Source organism: Pholis gunnellus, assembly GCF_910591455.1.
Source record: "Pholis gunnellus genome assembly, chromosome: 8".
In the NCBI taxonomy this organism is placed as follows: Eukaryota; Metazoa; Chordata; class Actinopteri; order Perciformes; family Pholidae; genus Pholis; species Pholis gunnellus.
In genome coordinates, this window is record NC_136534.1 from 24,141,174 (window position 1) to 24,166,435 (window position 25,262).

General features: G+C 44.8%; 1 protein-coding gene across 1 annotated transcript; it reads right to left on the bottom strand.

The window, feature by feature from the left end:
• Nucleotides 1-18: 18 nt before the first annotated feature.
• vwde (von Willebrand factor D and EGF domains) lies at nucleotides 19-24,488 on the bottom strand (the record flags this gene model as incomplete). Its single annotated transcript, XM_079164453.1, has 30 exons — nucleotides 19-167; nucleotides 329-424; nucleotides 783-878; nucleotides 974-1,069; nucleotides 2,154-2,249; nucleotides 2,479-2,574; nucleotides 3,176-3,271; nucleotides 3,390-3,485; nucleotides 3,697-3,792; nucleotides 4,689-5,045; nucleotides 5,290-5,484; nucleotides 5,822-5,971; nucleotides 6,836-7,055; nucleotides 8,435-8,691; nucleotides 9,901-10,015; nucleotides 10,699-10,803; nucleotides 11,283-11,447; nucleotides 12,459-12,595; nucleotides 12,885-13,741; nucleotides 14,524-14,720; nucleotides 14,862-15,135; nucleotides 15,301-15,374; nucleotides 15,791-16,005; nucleotides 16,089-16,233; nucleotides 16,720-16,809; nucleotides 17,280-17,509; nucleotides 18,985-19,059; nucleotides 20,409-20,640; nucleotides 21,466-21,656; nucleotides 24,413-24,488. The coding sequence occupies 30 exons, from the start codon at nucleotides 24,486-24,488 to the stop codon at nucleotides 19-21; spliced, it is 5,274 nt and encodes a 1,757-aa protein (XP_079020579.1).
• Between the last annotated feature and the right edge of the window lie 774 nt (nucleotides 24,489-25,262).

Genomic DNA, 25,262 nt, shown 5'->3' on the forward strand with positions numbered 1-25,262 from the left:
TATAAGTGCTTTTCCTGTTCAGCTACACAGAGACGTGTACTGGATAAGAAGTGTGACTACTATGCTGACCTTAATTGCACAGGTGAGGCCATTGTAGCCTCTCCGACAGTGGCAGTAGTCAGGAAGGACACACCTCCCTCCGTTCAGGCACCGCTGTTTACAGACCGCTGATGAGGGAATCAATATTACAGTCAGAAATACATCAAATACTGATATTAATCTGTTTATTCTGACTACAAACTGATGACAAAGCTCAGGTAGGACAGAAGGTAAGTTAACTACTGTGTGTCTCTACATTACTGCATTGTTTTATCACGAATGAACTCACGTGTTTGACACTGGAGACCCTCCCAGCCGGAGGGGCAGTGACAGGTGTTTGGTCCCAAACACTCGCCGCCATTTTTACACTTTTGCAGACAAACGGCTGCAATGGGAAAAGAGGGAAGTATGAATACAGTCTACAGCAGCTTGGGGAATGATTTACCAAACATATCTCCCACACTGCATCCCTGACATTACCTGGATGCAGTGACAAAGACGTGGAATCAACTTTTTGTGCCGAAAATTATTCTTACATCTATACAAACAAACAAACATGAGATGCTTTTCCCAGTCGCATCCTATTTTGGGAATGTAACGTGTGTTAACCCGACCCTTCCAAACCCTAACACAACCCTAACAAATGGAAACAAATGCCGATTGAATACATGACACCAGTGCATGATCTCTACATGACCTGCCATGTATTTGTCGAATGTGAATAAAACGTGGGAGTCACTCACGTATGTTGCACCTCTTCCCTCTCCATCCTGACGCACAGGAGCATGTGTTGGGTCCCACACACTTGCCTCTGTTCATGCACATCGGCTCACACACACCTGGAACACATTTGATAACACGTTCGATTAACATATTGAGTTGTAAGCTGCCGGCGGAAGGGTATCACTTGAAACAAGTCAGTGATGGTACTCACTCTTTTGACACCGTTTTCCTGTGTAGCCTTCAGGGCAGGAGCAGACATTGTTCCTCATACACTGACCTCCATTCTTACAAGGAGGGCTGCATAGAGCTGAAAAACACAATATAAAACACCAGGAGGCTCATAGAAGTGTAAATCAGAGACTTGAACTCTGGCATAACCTCCAACCTCTTGTGCATTCTTGTGTCATAAAAAGTACAACAATTTCTGCAAAAATGTGAAAAGCATCTCCATCTTTTAAAGTGGTGCGTTCGATAAGACAGAAAGCCCCTCAGCGAGGTCTGTGTAGCTGACCCTGGACTGGAGTTAAGTATGTCTGTCAGCGGGGATCATTGAATAATCAACATAGTTTTAGTGAAAATAAACCCTCTGCACTGCATCTTTTTTAAAAGCCAAGTATGTTGGCATGTTTGTATCAAAAGTGCAGATATTTCTGGCAATTGTCATTCTTTAAATCTGGCATTTCTACACCAAAAAACATTTCGTGCCACTGAAACAGCTTTTGGGAAACTCTCCATTAAACTCTTAATTGAAACCCCGACTAAAGAAACGATTCTGGGTTTTGCAGTTTTGTGACCCACATTGAATAAATGTTAAAGGGATCATGATGCTCTTAAATGGATAAGTAATTCACCAGAGGAGGAAAAACAGGACCTCCATGATATCAGAGCTTAAACTAGAATCTCCTCGCGGTTGCACACCTCTGTCGAGTTTACATCCACATCTGTCCCAAATATCATCACTTCATCATTTTATCCTACGAGACATTTCTGTGAAAATGTAAACATCAGCGTATGAATTATTGAGTTATGGCCGAACACATCGTGACCTTTGACCACAACATTCTAATCGGTTCCTCCTTGATGAATTCCCTCCTGGCGTTCCTGAGATATGGCATTCATGAGAACGGGACGTACGGACGGACAGACAACTCGTAAACAAAATGCCTTGAGACACAGCTGTCGCCACCGCGGAGGCATAATAAAGAGCCAGTGTGAGCAACACAACACATCTCTTCAACTCTGATTGCGACTGTATTGAAGAGTCTCCTCAAAGGTCGGCTCCTAGTAGCTGAAATGGAATCAGGATTCGAATTTCCTGCACTCGCTCTCTGAGGTCGAACAGCAGGGCAGTAAAATGTGTCAGCGTGATAGATATTCATCACAGTTTTTACCGATTTGACACTGAGAGCCGTAGAAGCCGCTGGGACAGGCACAGATGTTGGGCTTCGTGCACGTTCCTCCATTCAGACAGACGGGGTTACAGAGAGCTGTGGAGGACAAAGGAGCCACGTTGAGATCTCACACATTTAATGTTCGTATTTCAAGCTTTCTTTTCAGTCCTCAGCGTATGGCAGAGAAAAGCCTGTATGTTAGAGGATTTACTGAACTGTCAATGTGGTCCATGAAATATTAGATGTGAGGAGAACTTTTTGGGAGAAACATCACGTAACTGAGGTGTGAATTCACACTCGGTGTGTCAGGTGTCAGGTGTCGTACCTGAGTTACATGTTGGTCCGTACCAGCCAGGTTTGCATTCGCAGACATCAGGAGAAACACATTCGCCTCCGTTTTCACAGTGCCTGTTACACACCACTGAAACGGATAAATAATTATCACGCACACTTCCAGATGTGCCATATCAAGAAAATGACATAAAGATGATTTACAGGTGAGACATGCAGCGCAGAACCAGTAAAGACTCACAGTGCAGTCTAAAGGACCTGGGAAAGTGACACATTTCATTATGTTGGCTTCTTATAATTAAAAATAGAACAGTGACTGAGGTTTAGGTGCTGCCTTGAAGCTACAGTTGGTAACATTAATAAAAATAGCTTTTTGGTTAAAACTGTCACTTCATCCTGACGGTAGTACATGAGACAGATAATCAGTGAAAAAATCAGTGCAACTAATGGGATTTGCAAGATTCCACTGCACCACTGAAGCTTGCAAATATACACAGTACATCTTGTTTGTCTAAAAACTCAAATCTCGGCAAGAAACTAATTTCCCGTATGTTCAACTATTCCTTTAAAGTCAGCACTTTCACCTCGGAGTCATTGTTTCATTTCAAAGTGTGTCACTGTCCTTCTACTTACAGACAACACTGTACATCTCCCAGACTGCCACTTGAACACAAATCGTAAACACATCAGAAACTGCTTCCCCCGGTCAAAGTACTTAAGCGACATCTCACTGATTTCACATCTGGGTCCCACGTAGCCGTAGGGGCAGGTGCACAGGTTTCTGGCCAGACAGGTGCCTCCGTGTTGACAGGGCGGCTCGCAGCTCGCTGCACACACACACACACACACACACACACACAGGGTTGTGACAACAACACAGGGATCCTCATCAGTATTCTGTGTGTCGGCATGTTAAGACAGGTGTGAATATGAGCTCGGGTTTACCTTCCTCACAGGTGGGCCCGCTGTAGCCCGCGGCGCATTCGCACACATCAGGTTTCACACACTTCCCCTGGTTCCTGCAGTCGGGTCGACACACGGCTGAGAGGGGAGAAAAGTGGCGACGAGATGAATGAGGTGAAATCCCTCGGAGGCGATTTAACGGTAATGCGGAGCACTCCGAGGTTAACCGTCTTAAAAACTGAGCGAGTCGGCAGAGGTGCATTCGAGAATGATTACATGAATAACAAACGTGTATTCCAGCACCCAAAATAAACAAGGCGTTGCTCCGTCAACATGTTTCCCCTCTCACCGATATGACAGCTGTATCCGGTGTAGCCTTCCTTGCAGGTGCAGGTGTTGGGCAGAGTGCACTCCATGTTCCTCCCACACTGGTACCTGCACACAGCTGGAATCAAATCATCGAGTTTACTTGAAGAAATCCACTCATGATGTGGGGAGGGAACAATGAATTACCTCCTAATGTAACGTATCCTTTCAAGCTTTTTTGGATCTTTTGAAGTGGGGTTGTATGAGGCACTTCTCCAAAGTCAGTGTATTAACTACAGTAGAAGGAGTTTGGAGAAACAGTCCAACATAACAGTCACACTATATCACAAACTAACGAACCAATCAAGGCAGAGACCGACAACTTACGTTACTGTTTTTGTCAAAGGAGCCTCGTGGCTTTGAAGATAAAACGGCTTAGCTTAAAAGTGACAATATTCTAAATATTCTATAACTAATAAAATCGTCTAAAATGTGTTTTGCTGCCGCCCCCGTCCACAGCAGTACATTGCTTTGCTCCTGTGCTGTGCTGCCGCGTGCCGACCTCCATCTACAGTAGGTGACTAACTACGGATGAGTACCTCAAACAAGCCCACTTCCAAACATCTGAAGAGTCCCTTTAAAACAGACAAAAGATGCCTTTCTACTTATTTTAAAATGTGCAATATTTCAGTCAAGTTATGTTCTAAAATTGTCAAAACATGCTATATTATATATATCATTTGACACATTTTCCCATATATATCTGATGTGTTTTCCCCATAAATACCAAGAGTTAGTGATGTAAAGTGTTGCGAACAGCTGTGATTAAAACAGCCTCACCTACAAATAATATGTCAACAAAGATGATGGGATTTGCATATAATTTACATAAATGTGACAGAATCACCGGCACAAAGACGTTTTTTTTTTACTTTGTCTCACACTAAAGTGCATCTTCTATTTGACACGATGAAGGAATGATAGAATCAAACCGAAACAGGAAGTTGTTTTTACGACTACGTTGACTCTACGTACCTTTACAGGTGACTCCGTCTCCGGTGTAGCCGTAGGGGCAGCGTCCACACCTGAAGGACCCGGTGACGGTGGGCTCACAGGGAACACCGGGGAAGCAGGGCGAGTCGGCGCAGGTCACATGGTGACCCCGATTGACCCCGGCGGTGAGGTCGGGGTGCAGCTCCGCCCCCGCTGGGACGTCTGTGGACCAAACTCTCCTGATACTGGGGATGGTGGCCTCTGGTCTCGTCCGCCTGTCAGCGGGTCGTCTGGGAGGCGATGAAGACGACGAAGAGGAGGTGGGAGTCATTTCCTTGCTGGAATTTGATTTGGTGATGTAAATATGACCATCTGCTCCGCTGGAGACTGTCCCCTGACCTGTAAAATACTGGAAGTTAGAGGACACGACTTAAAAAACACAAATATACATCAACATTAAAACACCTTTGATAACCAACTAATATTATATAATTGAAACTTGCTTGAGGATTTTCAAACTAAACTATTTTTAGTATTTATATATATATATATATATCCTGCTGTTAACAATCAAAAAGTACACAACGTGTCCGTTCGTCCGCATCAGTTATAAATTGAGCGATTTGCTTCGCTTCCCTCTCACCTGTCGTCGTGCACGTTCGTCCGTTTCCATGAAGACCAGCAGGACAGGGTCCACAGACGAAGCCCGCTGAGACGTGGGCGCTCTCGAAACAATGAACTCCCGGGTGACACGGCCGCCTGGAGCACGCCGACGAGCCCGAGGGTTTGGGCCTCGGGGAACCCTGCGGCGCTCGTGCAGGCGTGGTCATCGCTTTGACTGGAGGGGCACGAAATGGATGAAAAACAAACAACAATTAGTTTTAATTTATGTAAGAATGCATGAAACCAAGAGCAAAATGAGACAGATGTACTTCTTAAGATATGGCCTAAAAAAAGAGACAATAAATGAGAATATCCTTGAGCTGCACTCACTGCCTCTACAGGTGAATAAGCATTCGATCAGCATTATTTAAAGGGACAGTGTGTAGGATGACTGAATAACCCTCTGCTCCCTCTTCCTTTACCAAGACTGTGCTAACGTTTAACACAATTTATTGAAGAACAAAAATATAGAACATCTCCGGCCTGCTCTATCCTAACTACCCATTACTAACACGAGGACTTACGTGTGCAGATCTTCCCGTCACCTCTGTATCCTTGTGGGCAGACTCCACAGATGAAGGAGCCGAATGTGTTGTTACAGCCCACTCCGGGGAAACAAGGCTGAGAGACGCACTCGTCTTTGTCTTCTCGACATGTACGGCCTGAAAGCACACGAAACACCGGGCATGACTTAAAAAAAACAACTAAAAGGGAAGAAATCAGGTGAGAAGCCTTTATTGCATGCTGTGAAGCCCATTAGAGGGGCAATACGTTTTATTAAGCTACAATAATGCACCATTTAAGTACCATTCTTGTTATTAAGGTGTCGCTTAAAGGGAAATGTAGAGTTTCTTAAACCAATTTGGGGCCATCAACGTTATAGGAGATGATAACAGAGTTCTGGGGATTAAGTGACACCTGCAGCCTCGGCTGTAAACAGGAATGTGGAACAAGCAATGACTTTTACCTCTATTTATTTATTTACTATCTCCAAGCGCAGGTACGTGCATGCACACGCACACACCGACACAACATCCAACTACAACAAGGGCCACAATGGAGTTTGAGTTGTTTTGTGTTCTTCTTGTTGTTCTTTAAATTGTGCATGTAAGTTGTTGTTTTAACCATGTAAGTGTCTTTTTAAAATGAAAAATAAACGAAACAGAAATTCTAAAAGCATTTATTTGGAAGTAAAACCAGACCAGACACATCGAGCAGGCACATCTTTGAGTCTCTTTTCTTTGCACTTGGTGACTATAATGTAAGAAAACTAACAGGAATGACGGCCACAACTTCAAAAACAAGATCCTGGTTGTTAGATAGCGATCCTCTAAATGGCAGCTTGAACTTCTGCAGGAGAATCAATGTTTCTGTAATTCCTCTGGGCATCGATAAGGTCCCACATCACTTAATATCCCCTTCAAAGTGCAGCCCTGCAGGCACAAATCTACTCAATCAGAATTGCTTCTAAGCCTTTTACTGATGGGGAGGTTTGAAGGAAACAGCTGTGCAGGTTGACCCCCTACCTGTCATTCCAGGTGGGCAGGTGCAAGAGAAGGAGTTGGGTCCGTCACTGCAGCGGCCCAGCCTGCAGGGGTTAGGCTTACAGTCATCGACGTCCACCTCGCACCTTCCACCTTTAAATCCGTCGAGACACACACACAGGTACTCTCCGCTGCCGGGGGGGAGGTGGACGTTGGTCACACAGGAGGCTCCGTTCAGACATCCACAGGAGCGCACGGACACCTGAAGGAGAGGTTTGTAATCTGAAAACAATGTGGTGGCAGACGGGTCGTGTATTTCATGCGCCTGGCTTTAGGTGTTCTTTAGACTTTCTTTATTCCACAATGACCCCTCGAGGAGGATTGTGAAAAAAGTAACGCAAAAAAAAAGAAAGATGCAAAGAAACAGGAAGGAAGTGAGAGGACAGCGACAAGTGTTGCCATTAATAGAAATCACACTTTGGATAAATACATAGAAATACAGTCTGTGTACAAGAAGTGTCTTTATCCGAACAGGAAATGATACAAGATGTCAATCAAACTGGGACTTTAGAATTGCCAATTTAATTTGGCAGAAAAAGAGAGAGAGAGAGCGAGAGAGAGAGAGAGAGAGAGAGAGAGAGAGAGAGAGAGAGAGAGAGAGAGAGAGAGAGAGAGAGAGAGAGAGAGAGAGACTTTGAGATTAGATTTGTGTTTTCTGAGATGTCCCGGGAGCTGTTTTTTCACCATCTGAATCTGAATCTGTTTTGCGGCTGTGAGCAGCTCTTTTATTTCCTGGGTGTATTGCATTGTGGGGAAAAAAATATCCATCAACACAAAACAAATTAAATCTACAAGCAAATATTATTGGTAATTTCATAATACACAACCTGCTTAGAATTACTGGTGTGTCAGTGTGAGCAGAGAACGTCACATCATTAGCGCCCTCTAGTGGGAGGAACAAACAAAGGCTCATGTATCAAAGGCTGTGGTGGGCTAATGAACGCAGGTTTGCCTCTTTTGGATCTTAAATGACACCCATCCCTCCCTCTATGTACACTGATGAGTTGCTGTTGAACCAAAAAATTAGGGCCAACGTTACTGCTGCAGGGAAACTGTAAAAGAGTCTGGTTAAACCTAATATATATACAAATACATAGATATATATAAATACATAAATATATATAAATGCTGAGAAAACAGCATCCACATCGTTTATGATCCATTTATCTTCAGAAACAAAAGATAACATATCTACAGAAATATTTTTTTAAATAATTAGATTTAAAGGATGTACAACTTTTGTTATTGTGTGCATGTATGATTACAATAATCATTATTATTTAAGCTATAGAAAGGGGAAGGACCTTTCAAGTGTTTACCTCTGCCGACTCCTTTGCGAACATTTATTTCTTAATTTAGTTTATTTAGAATTTGCTGGACATGTTTATTGTTCATTTTAATGGTGATTCTTTTCTAGTTTTTCTTATTATTTGTCCAAGTTTGAAATAAAATCCATTTATAAAACCATTTATTTCTAACATCTAGACCACTTGAACTCAACTCTCCACTGTAATCTAACCCTAACTGTATTCTGTACCAGCTCACAAACATACACAAGAGAAACAACAAACCCAGCATCACCTGTATGGAGACTCTGGCTTCAGCGTTACAGTCGTCCGTCACAGTAAACTGGAAAGTGTGCGTGTCTGTAGTTTCAGCTGAGGCCTTCCACATCAGCAGGCCGGCCGGAGACAGAGACGCACCCTCGGGACCCGATGCCAGGGTGAAGAGCACCGCCGAGCCCTCGGGGTCCCGGGCTTGCAGCTGGTAGATGAAACTCTCTCCCTGGAAGGACCGGAGACCAAACGGCAACGACTGGAGCTCCGGAGGCTCGTTCTCTGAGGTGAAACACGAAGGAGGGAGGGAGGGAGTGAGAGACTGAAGAAGAAAGCGATGAGTGAGTCACGATGAGGTGAGTGACAGACTGTTCTGCAGACCTGATTCGTCTCACGTTCAAACATTTTATTAAAAGGTAAGAAGAACACATGTTCTGACAGAGCTCGAACAGAACAATAGCTCGGCAGTTATATCGTCTGATGTTAGCTCATCATTGACGCGTCTGTGTCGGCTCAAATTGGCCAATAAATGACAAGAAATTGCAGTATAGAAAATACAAACGAAAAGAGTAAAAAGATTATTATTATTAGATATTTCAAATTTAAAAAAAATAATTTAATATTCACAACGCAGCCTTTCTTACACCACACAGTGCTTCATTCAGCACTTTTATAATAGCTACATTTTTACATTTTTTAACATAACATTAGCATATTTTTATGGTATTTTTCTGTTGTGGTTTATAGTCATTGTTGCCTTTATTCAAAGAGATCAGTGGAGGGTTTACTGGCAGCGATATGAGAGAGAGAGGATGTGACGTGCATATTGTATGTGTCTGATTACTAATTTCATTTGATGCCAAGTGTTTACAATTGACATTATTTGCTGTTTCTGATGTTGATCTTTCAACTGTGACATGACCCGCTGAGTGCACGTCTTGGTTGAAACGTACAGATTTAAGGAATGCATGAAGAATGTTTGTTCATGTTTAACTTTCAGGATTTGTTGACTCTAAAACATCAGCATCAGCCTTGAAAGTACAGATCAGACTCTACGTTTGAATAAATAGATGAATCATTCATTGACTGCATGCATGAAGAAAGGATTTGTCAATGATCCACAGCGCGTCCTGGTATCCTCATCAGTCAGAGCAGTGATCTGACGCTACACATTCTGTCGTTTCCTCTGAACGGAGCGGAGCGCCGTTTGACCTACTTTCAGGTGAAGAGGCAAAGTCGGCCAGAAAGTGCAACAACGAGGTAAAGCCGTCCTCGTATCAGCGCCGGGGGACTGAAGCAAACTTCAATGGCTCCGATCTGCACAGAGCTGCTGACAAATGATCAAAACAGCCCGGAGCCACTACCAGCTGCAACGCTCGGCGACGGCAGCTCTACTGCGACACATTCAAATCGTTTGTCTCAGTCTCACATCGTGTACGGTATCGCCTAGACTCCCTGAGACAAACCAGGTGAGCGTGATAATGTACGTACTCTCCGCTAGGGACCACGTGTGTTTGGACGAGTCTGGGCGACATGTGAGGCAAGGGCTGCTGGGATTGGACTCCCCCTCGCTGTAGCACAGGCTGTCAATGCTGCAGGTTTTCTCCTGGGAAGCCAAGACAATAAATAAAACAGTTATGTTCAGTGTTTTATTTCTCTTTGAAACAAACTGCCTTTCATGACAGAAAACATGCTGAAGCCTGACCCGCCTCAGTGAGGCCTGCGTGCAGGAGAACAAGGAGAGTTTTGTGAAACACTCCAACAAAATGAACCTTCGAGGAAAGTTCGAGGAAAACAAACGTGATCGTTTCCTGTGTACCTCACACATTCAGCATCACTAGACTCAGAGGGTGTACCGCTATTATTTACAGTTGCATGATGAATGTTCACTCTCCCGCAGAAAACATGGCTGGAGTTAGAAGTGATGTTTGTTCTAAAAACTAAATATATTTAAAAATAACACTTTACCATACAAAATAATGTAAATCTACATTATAATCATAAATATGTTACTGATATCAAAAATAAAGATATCAAAATATGATTATCTTGTTTTATATTATTGTAAATTAATATATTTTAACCATTTTAATCTCCATTATGTCTTCTGATTGTACTTATTTATTGTTTTTTTTACTGTGTTGTGAATAAAATGGAACTGAACTGACTGACATCTCCAGCACAGAGAGAAATATCTTCTTCGTTAGCGGACGACGCAAAGCTGGAGATGTTGCTTTACTGTTGGATCTCTGTTTTAAATGAACACCGCTATGAAGAGAGCCGTCTTACCCTCAGGGTGCAGAGGACTTCGGTGTCGACGCTGCAGATCTGGCAGGCTCCGTCGTACAGAGTCAGTACTTTGGCGTTACTGAAGCTGTAGCCGTCGTTGGAAACCTGCCATCAGCAGAAGCTTGATTACTGTGAGTCACTGGGAAAAGGCATCAAACAAATAAACTGAACCGTACAGCAGTGAGGTGAACTACAGACACGATGCTGGTCCTATTTACCAAATCTAACCGCTTGGCAGTTGAGTTCACAAATAAATTTCCAATTTTTCCCACTTCTGAGTAAATAAACCACGAAGCTGGAGTCTGTGGACGCTTTCCACAACTGAAGCCAGCGTATAAAACCAGCAAACATTCACATTTCATTACTTCAGTGCAGGTTTACTGTACAATCTTTTGAGATAATTAAATAACCTGAAACATAACAGAATTGTCATGCTAATCCTTAGTTTCAAGAAGGATTGACGATGACGATAGAGGAAAGAAAGGAGGAACAAAAGCTTGAAGAGAGAAACCTGAGTACGAGACCAAGATCGACTGGTCGGGATCGATCTTCGTACAGCAGAAAGGGTTGGAGACGTGACTAACTTTGATCTGCCAGCGAGCCAGTGGTCGGTTTGTCTCCGTCTCCTGGTCCAGGCCTGCAGGAGCCCGGCTGTCCTCCAGGGGGAGCTGGCACTCCAGAGACGTCACATCCAGAAAGACGGCCAGGACGAACCGGGGCTCGTCCAGAACCCAGTACCCATCCTCGAACTGGACAAGAGACACCGAGAGAGAGAGGGAGAGAGGGAGCAAGAAAGAGAGAGAGAGAGACATGGACAAAATCTAAAAGACTTCTGCATAAACCACTTCACGCTTTTGCAGGTGCGTTACTCGTCTGTACGAGTCATGAGTGTTATAAATAGTAACGTTTTAGTGAGGACGCATGTGTTTGTGAAGTAGTGTGGATACGACTGGATAAATGAGACTTGGACTATGCAGCACAAGTTGTGTGAGAGTTTGCAAACGGATGTTTTGATATATAGTTAACAAGACTTTACTTGTTTTTTTTATCTTCATGCATCATGGATGCACAATGTTTTCTTCAAAAATGTAAGGTAACACAAGGTGAGTAATTGATACACAAATGGTCATTGTTGTGGCTGAAGTATTCCTTTCACCGGTGGAGCTATGAGTATATTTTGAGCTACATCAGCTGTCTCACAGAGAATATCTGAAAAGGGATCAGAACGTTTATCAGAATCATGATTACACGGACTGACTCTGACTATCTACCTTATCTATAATATCTTAGTCTGCAGTTTGTAGTTCCATGGCCAAAAAACTTCTGACAACCGCTAAGTAATAAAAAGATATCATATCAGGAAAAATGATGCATGCAATCGGCAAACAAGCGGATTGTAATGGTAGTTTTTCAAACTTCTCCAATGTCCTTTTTGCAGTTGCCATTAAAATACAGGTAGGCAGGAATAATTGTACACAGACCCAGTACAACAGACTTCCATAAGTCGTGTTTTGCAGTTTAGATTGTTGTGTATTGAAGCAGTTGAATGAACCCAACTCTGTGATTTGTAGCTGTTCCTCTGGTCTGGTGAGAACAGTATGTGTCTACCTGTCCCCCCCCCCCCCCCCTTTCCTGTCAACTATGCCCCTCCAAAATAACACCGCAAGACATCTAAACTAAATAAGACGACATGCCTAGAATAAACATAAATGGCTCCCTACGGGAATAAAGAAACGGAACAAGAAGCAGAGACAAAGTACCTTTTCTTTCACAAACTCACACTTGAGCTCGTAGGAGTCCTTGAAGCCTTGACCGGAGACCTGGACGGTGGCGCAGTCTCCCTGTCGCACATCACACAGACCCTCCTTCTCCAGCTCGGTGATCTCTGGGATCTGGTCTTCACAACGTCAACAACAAAAAGAGCATTTTACTGTTCGTTGGTCAATTAAAAGTAGTTTTGCTTGTTTAATCTAACGCACTATGCGTTGGAGCTTTTGTTTTTTTTTGTTATCGGTTTTCTTTAAGAATTTGGGGTATTTTACAGTTGAACAATAGAGTTGTCAGAGCTCGCTGACTGCGGAATGTAAATTAAATTCTATAGTACCGCAAACATATTTGGCATTTCTACCGATATGTCCGCAATAAGGGAATACGGTCCGTCTGTGTATGTTTATTTAGTATTTTACCAGAAAGCACACTGCAGTCATACGACCCAAATCCTGGGAAGCAGACGCAGCCCCACTCTGAGCACTGGCCGTTCCCGTTGCACAGATTGGGACACTTGAGGACAGCCAGAACATCCTGGTACTCCTTTTCTCTGCTCCTCTCCTCCGTCAGCCTCCTCTCACACTCGTTTTCCAGCAGCGGTGCAGTTGCGTTCAGCCACGACTGCTCGTCCTTCAGCTGCAGGTCGGCGACGCACATCGCCGCCGCCCGGCTAATTATCGACTCCTCTAACAGGCGCCGGCAACCCAACGCGATGCTCGAGCCCGCCACGGCCTGCTGGCACTGAGTCCTGGCCTGCTGCTCGGTCAGGCCAGAAGGTGTGGGCCACTTGAGGGAAGCGTCGGGTGGAACCGCCGCTTCGTGGTCCTCTGGGAAAAAGTAGGTGAAGCCCTCCAGATCAGACTGGCTGAGGCTTTGGTGCGGAGAGTTGGAAACGTAACGGTGGGTCTGACGCTGGCTGTGAGCCGAGGTTGAAGCTCCGTCCCTGCGCGGCCGAGCATCACCACCTCGACCCTGGGTGCTGTGACTGGAGCGACCCGGAGGCAGCGGCTGTCCGACACTTCCTTCGCCTTTGAGCAGCTCCACCGAGCCGATGTACTCCGCCGTGACGTCCAGAGTGGGGATGACACTGGTGAGGTGCACGTTGCCGTGATGGGAGCAGGTGGAGTCGGAGGAGGAGGAGGAGGAGTCAGCTGGTTGAGAGCGGACTCTGGGGGATGTGAGGCGGGGCCCGGCCTGACAGCTGCAGTACTTGCGGGGGCTCAGTGCGCTCATGTGGGACGGCGCGGTGTCAAACAGGCTGCTGCCTGGAGGGAGCCTGACAGAGGAGAGGAGAGGAGAGGAGGAGAGGAGAGGAGAGGAGAGGAGAGGAGGAGATGTCAGTGAGGAGGAACCAGGGTCTGACAGAAGAGTCTTTGCAGGTCCTGATAGAGGGCCCTGTGCAAACGCAGTTGATATTGTGAACTTTTGATATTTTGTCCATATCAAAAGGCCAATCAGAGTTCGTTAAAGTTTCTTATCCTACATAGCTAGCAAGCTGTCTAGCTATTAAACCTCAATATGTCTGCATATCACTGCTCCTAACAAGCACTACCAACATTTTTGTGTCAACCGACAGATACCTTTCTCGTAAAAAAGCACTGGGTTCCCGTCATTTCGCTAACTTATACTTTCTTGCGTCCCCCCCTCATGGAGGATCTTCCAATCCCTTAAATGTGCCTCGAGGAGACGAGGAGCTAGGAGAGAGGAGGCTTCCTATGCCGGAAGTCATTTATCAAGTGGCGTGATGTGTAAATGCCACACCTCCAAATTCAATCATTCACACAGTTTATTCTATTAACAATAATAATACACAATCAGAAGATTTTAAAAGATTAATTGATTATTAGAATCAACAACAGTAATATTAGTACTAATGATTGTCTATGTTAAACAATTTACATACATATATGAATAAAGACCCCTTTTACAGGCCTTTAAGAGAGTTATATATCTCTCTATCTATCAAATTGTTCTTAATTAATGATGCTGTTGGTGTGATGCAGCCTACAGAACCAGAGATGTCTCATTGGGCAGGACAAGAAAGTGGCACCCACTGACCTCCATTCAGAGATGAAAGCCTGCAGGTGCTCCAGTGTGGCGCCCCCTGCTGAGTGGAAGTCGTTGTCCGACCGCCCGTCGAAGGTCCCACAGAGGCCCTCAGTGTGGCCCCGGTCTGAACTGGGAGCTCTCAGCGTCAGACTCATTCCCCAGTGGGACACGTCGGCGCGAACGAACGCTCCAGAAGAGAAAGTAATCTACGAACACCCAAAGATTATCACATGAAGGTTGTAATGATTTCTGACCTATAAACTGTGTATAGAGAGTGTTTATTATAGAGAGAGTATAACTACATTCATTCAGCTGTGCCGTCTCTCTAGACGGATGTCCTCGCTCACCGTGACTTTGCGTCCCTGGTAGGACTCGGTGATGCGGATGCCGCTCTTGCTCAGGTCTCTGTGCCTCACAGACAGGTGAGGTTTGGTCTCCCCCATCTCCCCGTTGCACATGTCGAAAGCGATGACGTCGCCGCCGTCCCTCGCCACGAAGCCGCACGCGCACGCGGCGGCGTGCACCACGCTGCCGCACTCCCACTGACGAACGTGGACCTCGAACGGCCTCGCGACGCTCTTATAGAGGACAAAGGTGCCCACTTGGTAGTTGTCATAGTTCCTGTACGTAAACAAAGACACACACTCACAGGTTTGTTTGCCCTCCAGCTCGTCTAGTGCAGACCATTAGATATTATCATATGACAGAATAAACATCATTCACTATGGACAATTTAAAATGACCACATGATAAAATATGCTGTTTCCTGATGAACTGAATAAGTACCTGCCATCAAATGTGATGATGTGAGGATCAGTGAAGGAGTAGCAGTAAGCGGAGGGGACGTCGCTCACTGTTATCTGAAATGACAGTTTCATTCCTATTCAGAGATGTAGTGGAGAACCAACCGTACATTCCTGTACTGTAATCATGTGTTTTCTGAATCATCCCTTATGACCGACTAGAACTGTCTCTGCCTCTATTTTCTTGTTCGGAACGTCAACCTCTATAGAAACGTGGCGACCAGGTGCCAGGAAACTACAAAAAAGGCCGACCCGGTGCCGAAAGAACGCAAATATAGTGAGGTGTAACGCTGAGCAGACAAAGCTCGTTTAGAACCAGAGTGAACCCTGGGTTGGCGAGCACCAGAACAGGAAAAATAATTTAAAAAGAGCGTTAAATAGGAACACTAAACATAGAACACAAACCTCTTGAATTAATAAACAATCAACAAAGTATTATAAAATAACTGTCTTTCAAATTTGAATCCGTTTACCTCAACTGGTCCTGGTGAGTACCCGTTCCAGAGGAAATTCTGCGTGACGATGGATTTAACGGAGATCCGGGTTGTCCTGTTGCCATCTTTGACAAAGTCGGTGACGGGGCTGAAGTGGATCACAGCTCGGCTACAAACCCCGTCCCTACAGGGGCCCCGGGACAGATCCACCACGCAGGAGGACAGAGACAGATCTGCACCCAACAAACCGTCATCTGTGACACAACAAGGATGAGAGGTGCTGTGAATGTATTGTAAGCTGCACACAAGCTGTGATGACTCAGCAGTGAGTCCTCACCTGTGCTGCTCGTGCTGAGCTGCAGAGACAGAGTGCACTGCTCTGTGGAGGACGAGTCCTCCAGACACGGGACAGGAACTGTGCTCTCCACCACCAGCTCATACAGCCTCCCATCCTCGGACACACTGCTCTCCTCTGGTCGTAGCTGCACAAAACAGGCATGAAACTGGTGAGCGCCTCTCTACATAGAGCCTTCATCACCATCGCATGACATTCAGAGGCAGAGATTTTAGTATATATAGTGTAAATATAGTGTAGTTCGAGATTTATTTGTGATAAATGTTGACCGTCAGCAAGAAAGCATCATAATGTAACTTTGGACACAGCCTGGCTAGCTTTTCCCCCCTGCTTCCAGTCTTTATGCTAAGCTAAGCTAACATCCTCCTGGCTCTAGCTCCCTATGCACAAATATTTGTATTAATCTTCTTGTAACTATCTGCATGAAAGATAACTGCAGTAATTCCAAATTCTGAAATATGTATCAATATATACAGTGAACCATACATACGTACATACAGTATACACACAGACAGAACCACACGGACATGCATGCAGACATATAGAACTGCTCAAACAACAGTCACACACTGTTCATTGAGAGACGCCACACACATAAATTGCTGTGATATACCATAATCCCAGCAAAGAACTCCTGACTTTGCACTGAAGCACCATGAACGTTGGGCGAGTCCAAGAAGAAACTGGAGCTGGAGCAGTAAATCTGAGAGAGGGGGAGAGATTTGTTCAACTTCTTTAAGATAATTAACAAATTGTTTTGCCTACATTGAAGAGAGAGAGAGAGAGAGAGAGAGAGAGAGAGAGAGAGAGAGAGAACAGAAGGAACGACACAGCAAATAAAAGGGAAACAATCCTGCACGTATAAAAGGTTTTATAGCTAAGTGCAGGTCACACACGAACAGCGAGCAGTAAAACACAACGACATGTTGACAGGTTTCAATAATCGCTTCAGTCGCAAAATCTTTGATTTAAGCAGCGAGTCTTATTTCCAGAAGTTGATTGATGGGTCTTCCACTGACAGAACTCAATGAATTTGAAACTTTTCTGATCCGTTTGTTTCTTTTTCTTTCCAGATGTTTGCCTCACTTTGTTTATTATATAACTTTCGCCCACCGGTCGAACAACTTTCAAACATGAGAATGTTTTGAAAATGAACTGGACTCTGCATCCCACCTTGTCCCCCAGACGGAGGTTGAAGCCGTCCAGTTCGATGCAGGCGGAGGTCTGGATGGTGGTCTCCTGTTTGAGCTCCTCCTTCCTGCCCTCGAGGGAGAGGCGGGACCAGGCCACCACGTAACCCAGGGAGCTGTTGGAGCTGCTCCCGAAGCTGCACCTCAGGTAGACGGAGGTTCCCGTCACCTCCGAGACAATCACTGGTGCAGATGGAGTGGGAGGCTGCTTTGCTGGCAGGAGAGAAGCAGAAGGAGTGGGTAGATTAGTGGAGTCTAACACGTGTTTTAGATTAGATGATGTCTGTGCAATTAATTCTCTGCATGTTGGTAGTGTAGAGACCGAAACAGAGGAGGAAAAGGAGCCAATCCAGCTGTTTTTGAGCCTTTATCAAAGGGCCAGTGTGTAGCTTTTAGGGGGGGGCCGATTGTTTCATCTGAAAATAAGAATCGTTGTGTTTTTGTTAGCTTACAATGAGCCTTCATCTACATTTGGAGCGGGTCCTCTTCGCAGAGCCGGCTGCCATGTTTCTACAGTAGCCCAGAACGGACAAACCTAACACTGACTCTAGAGAGGAGCTGTCATGTTTTCCCCGTCTGCCATCGTAGTTCTTCCACACGCTTGGCACACAGGAGAAGTTTCAGTTGGTTGCAATCTGCAACCTCACTGCTAGATGCCTTCAAATCGTACATACTGGCCCTTTAAGAAGTCAGGATCCTAAACTGTAAAATGATGTGGACATCTGGTCTCCAAACACCTTGTACTTTTGATCTGGAGCTGTTTTTTGTGGTTCAGGCAGGAGTATTACTTCCAAGTAATGGAAGTTTTTGTGGCATCAGTTTGGGAAACCTGTTACATGACAGTGCAACAGATCCCTGACCTCAACCCCAATCAGGTTCAGATATCTTGAGCAGAGTCTTCCAAGAAGAGAGGAGGCTGTTACAGCAGCATATAAATGCACGTATAACTATCACATATGGATTTAACGTTAATCAATCAACATGGTCTGCTCAGGTGTTCATGTATTTTTGGCCACAATCTACATTCAAAGCAGAGCTCTAACCCAGGTGATGTATTGTAATCTGTATACAGTGTGCTAAAAGTTGGGCAGGACCATTTCTTTATTTTAGTTTATCGCTACTATTAAATCAACATCTAGAAATATAATATTGTACTAAAATTTGACTGGAAACTGATGCTAATTCCTATTCCAGATGGATTAAATGGCAAAACTCTGGGAAAGTAATAAAACTTCTTCTAAATTAACTTTGTCATGACTGAAAAATGAAGGAAATCTGTATGCAGAGGAAAGTAGCTTATACTGAGGGAAATGAATTCATATTCAATATTCAGCAAGACCTGCTCTCTGAATTCAAAAGTAGAAGAGAGAGAGCTTGGGAATTGTATTATCTAAAACAAGTTGTTGTTCAGAGATATTTCATCTTTCTCTCATTAAACCTCGCGGCTGTGCCAGCTTCCTGAAACCCGCCCTGGCGTAATTCACGACCTGGCTGAGGGCCGTCACCATGGAGAGGAGGCCCAGCGGACGGCGGGGGGACACATGCTCGGCTCATTAAGAGGAGCGGTGAGGGGGCCGGGCGGCGCATTCCTCACCGCATGGCAACTCCCTGACCTCCCGATTGTCGCGGTGTTTGACCTAACACGGCGAGACAAGCGTAAGCCATAAACACAGCGGCAGGGTCCTCACTTTGACATGTTCCGTCCACGTTCACCCTGTCGGGGCCGCAGCTCAGCGACGCTGCGGGCGAAGTGTCCGGCATCTCTGTTGAGACAGATAGGAGAGCAACAACGGCACTCAATTACAAATCAACATTCATTTACATAATAGATACTGTTACATGGAAGAGAAAGAGACTGTGAGTTTGTCTCTGAAGCCTCTTTCAAACACAGTTCCCGGGGAACTACTGGGATAACCTCAAAGGCACCTCTAGGGATTTTCACTATTCATGCACTTCATTCAGGAACATTTCCATTCAACACCTACGGATGCTTAATGCCATAAAACTCAACAGAAGAATAAGGAGACGGGGCAAGGCCTGATTTACGCGTACGCAGACAAAAACGTCTCTTAATATTTATAGGAAGACGGCGGGCGGGGAGCTGTTTATGTGCGGTGCCAACGTTCTCGTAATGTCATTAATATTCACCCGCAAAAACATTGGCATAAACGGTGAACCCGTAAACGAGTCGGGTCATCAGCGAAGTGATCGGTTCGATTGCTCCACGCAAAAGCAATGTTACCGCTTTCATTCACAACACAGTCGTACCTGAAATGTTCTTCGGTCTTGAGGTGTGGAATTGGTGCTACAGGTTACCCTGAATATTGATCCCATGCAGGAAATGTCGACTACATGTGTGAATGTGGCCTAAAATCTTATCTAGTTTAAAAGTGCCTTATGTCGAAAATTGTTGATGTGTATCCGGGAAAGTATGGGATAGCCTCACATTCATTACTCTGTTGTAGTTTTGTTCTAAAGATTTACATTTTGGCCCACTTGAACTTTTGTCTGGTGTGTTCTCGTGACAGTAACACATCCTCATGTTTACATGAAGCAGATGTGAGCCGTGTGGAAGATGGCTAGCAGACATCTCCATTCGTCTTTTAGAGTCGTATAACAGGACACTTCAAACACCTTCCAATCAACAGTTTAACTACGTTTATAAATCAGAACTAATTGTATATTAAACTGCAGGTTTCTATGGAAACATTTTACGCTCAGGAGGTGAAACAAACTCTGAACTAAACTGGCCACACATTCATTTTATTGGTAACCGGTCGTGCTGTAAATCTCAATACTGTGCTCTGAAGAGCCCCAGTGTAGAAAGTAAGGTGTGTCAAGAAGTGTGACAGATTATTCATGTATTTCAACGCATTATGAATATGTATGTAAAGTATTATAGATTTGGGTTCAAAAGAACGTCACTGAGAGTTGAGGTATTTTTCAGAGATGCAAAACTCTAAATCTGTATTCAAGTTAAGCTGCAAGCAGCCTGGCAACACTGCTTGAGTTTAATTCAGTTATTATAGATTTAATAGCACATAGAGAACGGTTAACAGCATGTCGTTTAGAAAACATTATCACAAATATGGATCTTTCTGTTCTGACTTACCCTGAGCGCAGTAACCCATGCAGCCCTGCGTAGGCTGCAGCAGGTAAACATAGAAGTCTCCACAGTTGCGGACGGTGACCGGGATGCGGAACATGCAGCAGTCTTTGCTGATGCCCGGGAAGAGCTGCCAGGCGGCGCAGGCCGTCAGCTGCCTCACCTCCAGGGGCCCCGGCAGAGACTCACCCTCACCCAGGGACAGCCACACAGGAGCCTGAGTCCCACAGTGGTTCACCTGGATGTTTAGAGAGAGAGAGAGAGGAGAACAATAGGGAACACGATTTCACTGTTGTTTCTTTGCTGTGCTAAGGTTTGCTATTATCAGCACCAGAAATGGGTAATAATTGCAGCTTTGCACCATTCCTCCCTTCTCTCAAGCGGCAATTAGTTTGATTAATCCAGCCATTTATCCGCCGTCATTATAAAGACATCGCCTTATTATGTGACACGTGTTCAGAGCGATCCTCTCTTCCTTCCACCGCCCACTCCTGTGGATATCTATCCCCCAGGGAGAGCAGCGATGCCCTGGGAAGGCAGAGGGAAGGCTGACACTTCAGATAGACTCTGCTGGCTCCACACAGCAGGACGCCTGCAGGAAATGAGGCCCATTCCTGCTCTCCTCGTGCACTCTCTTTCATAAATATGTACTCACACACACTGATAACGATGTCCACGAGTTCATATGTATAGTTTTTTTTAAACAAAGAGAGGAAAGAGAGGCCACCTCAGAGTTTCTCCATATGAGCTCACAGATGGGGTGTCGAGAGAATTAAAAGACTGAAAAAAACAATAGTGATTGACGTGATAACATTTATTTATTTATATGTAGCAATTTCTTTCGTGCAAACAGTGTAAATTAAAGTCGGACATGCTTTCTGCAAAAGAAATTCCCAAATGAGTGAGACGGAAGTATCTCTCTCCAAAGCACCGGTGATGAAATTGTTTGCAGGGTCGCACAAAAACACTGGAAAGGTCCTTTATTAAGACGTGTCAGCCAAAACACAGACGTTACCAAATACTCCTGACAGTTCATATTCTGTGTGACATGCAGATCATTTACCTCCACACACTGGGTGGGCATGCCGGCCGGCTTGTCAAAGATCTGGAACTGGTACCAGCCCGGAGCGAGGGAGTGGTCGCAGATGAAGTCCTGCAGGGCCGACTCCTGCAGCCAGCCGGAGCTGAAGGTGGTGCTGCGGTAGGGGTCCTGGAGGATGGAGTGGCCGCCCGGCGCGCACTCTGGAGGGGGCTCTGCAAGTCCAGCCAGAGAGACAACATGAGCACTGGATGGACACCAAGACTGTCAATACCAATGATATATATGAATATATGGACGGATGTCTGCGGGACAAATAGTGAATTGTGGACGTCCTCCGTCCAGCTGGACTGTATTCAAGAGAAACATGTCAGATTGAATTTCAAAGCGAGTAAAAAGGTCTGGTGCTGCTCAGTGTTGAGGTTTGCACACAGACCAGGAAATGCATGAGACAGACAGAGTTTGATCGTTTAGGATATGAATACATTTACTGGATATGAATAATTTTGAGAAAAGACAAAACTGACAAATATGACGTGAACAGGAGTAGAGCTGAACACAACCAGCAATTACAAAACCAGAACATATTACGATGACATGCAAATATATGAAAAATGACTCATTTTAGGAACAAATATCAACAATCAAAGCTCTCAACGTCATGTAAACAACTTGAGTTCCTTAAAAGCCTTTAAACAACCTTTCAAAGAGGCACGACATCCCAGTATTTACTGTGTTTTTGTCCACAAACCAAAGGTACCGCACAGGTTGGTGACCGTGGATGGATTATTCAAAGGGCCTACCAGGCACAGGCTCAGGTGCCCCCCAGACCAGAGCCTCTGTTGACCGTCAATTCTATTCAGTTTGTGGATGTCTCAAGCCGAACTAGGATGTGTAACCGGGGGTTTTATCGTCACTCCACGCTGGTGACAGTGATGTAAACAAAGCGAACTAGGGTGATGAAACAGACGAGGGATTTCCTTTCATAACTTCACCTTCTTCAAAGATCTGTTAAAAAGAAGATCTGGCCAAACAAACAATGTTACCACCTCATGAAAACCCTCATCACATGTGAAGTTCAGGAAACACAAAAATAACAGCCATCACCTCCTGCCACGAGTCAACTCTCAACACAACAGTTTCTATAGAAATTATATTTTATATATTTCTTTTACAGAGACGCCTGAAACCAGCCTGTTTCCGGACCTTTTTTAAAAAAATGGAAATCCTGTCTGTGAGGTTACTGGCACAACTAATGGCGACCACGATTGGGAAATTAGGTGAGAACAGAGAGGAAGAAAAAGATCCAAGCTGTAACCCAGAAGTCACCGACTCGGCTTCTGTGCAGAAAACTGCAGCAACGTCTTCAGTCCCCGACCAGAGAGGTCGAGTGTTAAGTGAAGTGAATTATTATTAATGGGTTTTCCCAGCAGGATGTGACTGCTGGTTCACCGTGAGCTGTAACATAAAGGGAGGAAGTACTTTCATCAAGTATCCATCAGCCTGTGGTAAAGAGCGGGTGGAAACATCATTCAAACTGCTTCTGTGCATCATTACAGAGTAAATCCTCAGTGTGTTTTACACAGAAAACAATCTAATCTAAATGACGGACATCCTCTTTACGTTCAAACCTTTCTGGAGTAGAAGGAAGTCCTGAACCTGCTACAGAGAAAGGAAAGGTCAGCAGGCCAAAGGTTAAAGGAGGACTCTTAAACACACTGTTTAAGTGCTCAGGGATCATTAGAGCGGACAATAAAATTAGACTACAACATCTTTCAAACTTTGGCCGAGGAGGACGTCAACGCAGCCAGGGGACACGGCGCTGCAGGGTTTTGTTGTGAGTCGAACGGACAGAGCGACAGAGGTGGGACCAAGTCCTAAACTTTGGGTTTAACTGAAGTCATAATACGTTTCAACAAATGTAGAGTAATAATATAATACATTTCCATAAATCACAAATGTTTTTTTAAATGTAAAACAAGTTTGATAAGACAACGGAATTCATTCATGTACGTTTCTGTCCTGTCTTGTTGTTCAACTAACGTTGGAAAAATATGGGAAGGTATGAAGTGTTTTCATGTCATCACGCTCAAGTCCAAGTGACGTCACGAGTCATTGGTGTTAAAGTCCAAGTTGAGTTTTGATTTTGTCAAGTCAAGTTTAAAAGTCACCAGATTTGTCCACACCTCTGGTTAGCGGGACATAAAAGTAGTTGAGGACGAATGAATGGAGGGAAAACAAAAATGGTTATCAGCTGGAGAAGCAAAGCCAGAGACTTTGAGGCTTTTCAAGAGTTGGTGGTGACATGTTAGGGATGGTTCTTTAGTTATTTTAAAATCAAGATCAGGAAGAGACCTCAGGTGACTAAAAAGAAGTCAAGAGAGAGAGAGAGAGAGAGAGAGAGAGAGGCTCCAGGTGTATCGTGTGTGACCATAGAAGTCGTAACATGATGATAAAAGCATAAAGGCCACAAAAGTGAGAGCGAAGATGAAGACCCCCCGAGCTGTGAACCAAGAAGCTACCGGACGTGTTTTCTGTGCCTGACCTGAGAGGTCAAGTGAAAGGTCCTCCGCAGCACAGAGCTGCCAATAGACTCTTTTCATTCTCAACACCATGGCTGCTTCAGTCCCGATCAGCTGGACAGGAACTCTGACATCCTGTCCTGCTGTGTTGCCACCATGTTGGGTGAAAGAAGAAAAAAGAGAAAACTCTGCCTCCCACGGCAGCACGGATCTGACCATGAGACTTGGAGGTATCTGTCCTTGGATGACAGTTACATGAGGGATGAGAAGGTGTCAGCTTCTTTTTGGCAGAGGGACAAAAAAACTAGCAGGGGAATCAGAGCTCTTTGGTATACAGTGATTCAATATTAGTTTGTATATTTAAAAATATTTTACAAAGCACATAACAACAGTCAAACTCAAGTTTGTGATTTACATAAAGAGGTGGGTGGGTGGCGGGGTGAGCTTACCTGTTTGAGCGTGCATTACGTGAGGGAGTAAAAACGCAACGCACGGGAGAAGTTTAAAAACGCTTTCAAGTCTCATCGTCCTGCGGCGTCCAGCGCGCGAACCAAAACAGCGCGACCGAGCACCGAGAGCACCGAGCGCCGGCACCGTTTAACTACCGTAAGTCCTCTTCCGTCCGCTGGGAGCGACGAGGAGCGCAGCCGTCGTTTCCTTTTTATGCCAACTCGAAACCACCGTGAAGCGGGAGGAAGAAGTCCGTTAGAGCCCCCCTCTGGTCGGAGCGATCGAAGCGGCTGTCGGCTGAACCGAGGCGCCGGACTGCAGCGGAGGACCACAGACTGCAGGCTGCATCGTCGTCGTGCGTCAGGAGGGGCGTCGGAAGGTGCGCACCTTCTCATGACCCGAAACCTCCGCAACATCTGCCTCTTGAGCTGCACGAGTTACTACTAGAGTTACTGCTGAAAGACTCAGCTCTCGGTCCGAAAGAGCCACATGTGTTTTGATCTGAAAATAAGGCTGAAACAAACAGTATATACGTAATCAATGAATCGATTATTTGACGGACAAAACGTCAGAAAAATACTGAAACATGGTCACGTGTGCACAGAGTCAGTGGTGAAATTATATGACTAGTACATTTACTCAAATTACATTTGTGAGTACTTTACTCGAGTAAAAAAAAAAGAATCATATAATAATAATTAGCTATTGTTTCAGCTCTAAACAGTAAGCTACTTTACAACAACAAAGCAAAAGAGAGGAGTTACCATTATAGCATTAAAGTAAAAGTCAAACATTGTCAATCAGACAAACAAACAAACACGTGAATTCTGGACATTCAAAATATTCTGT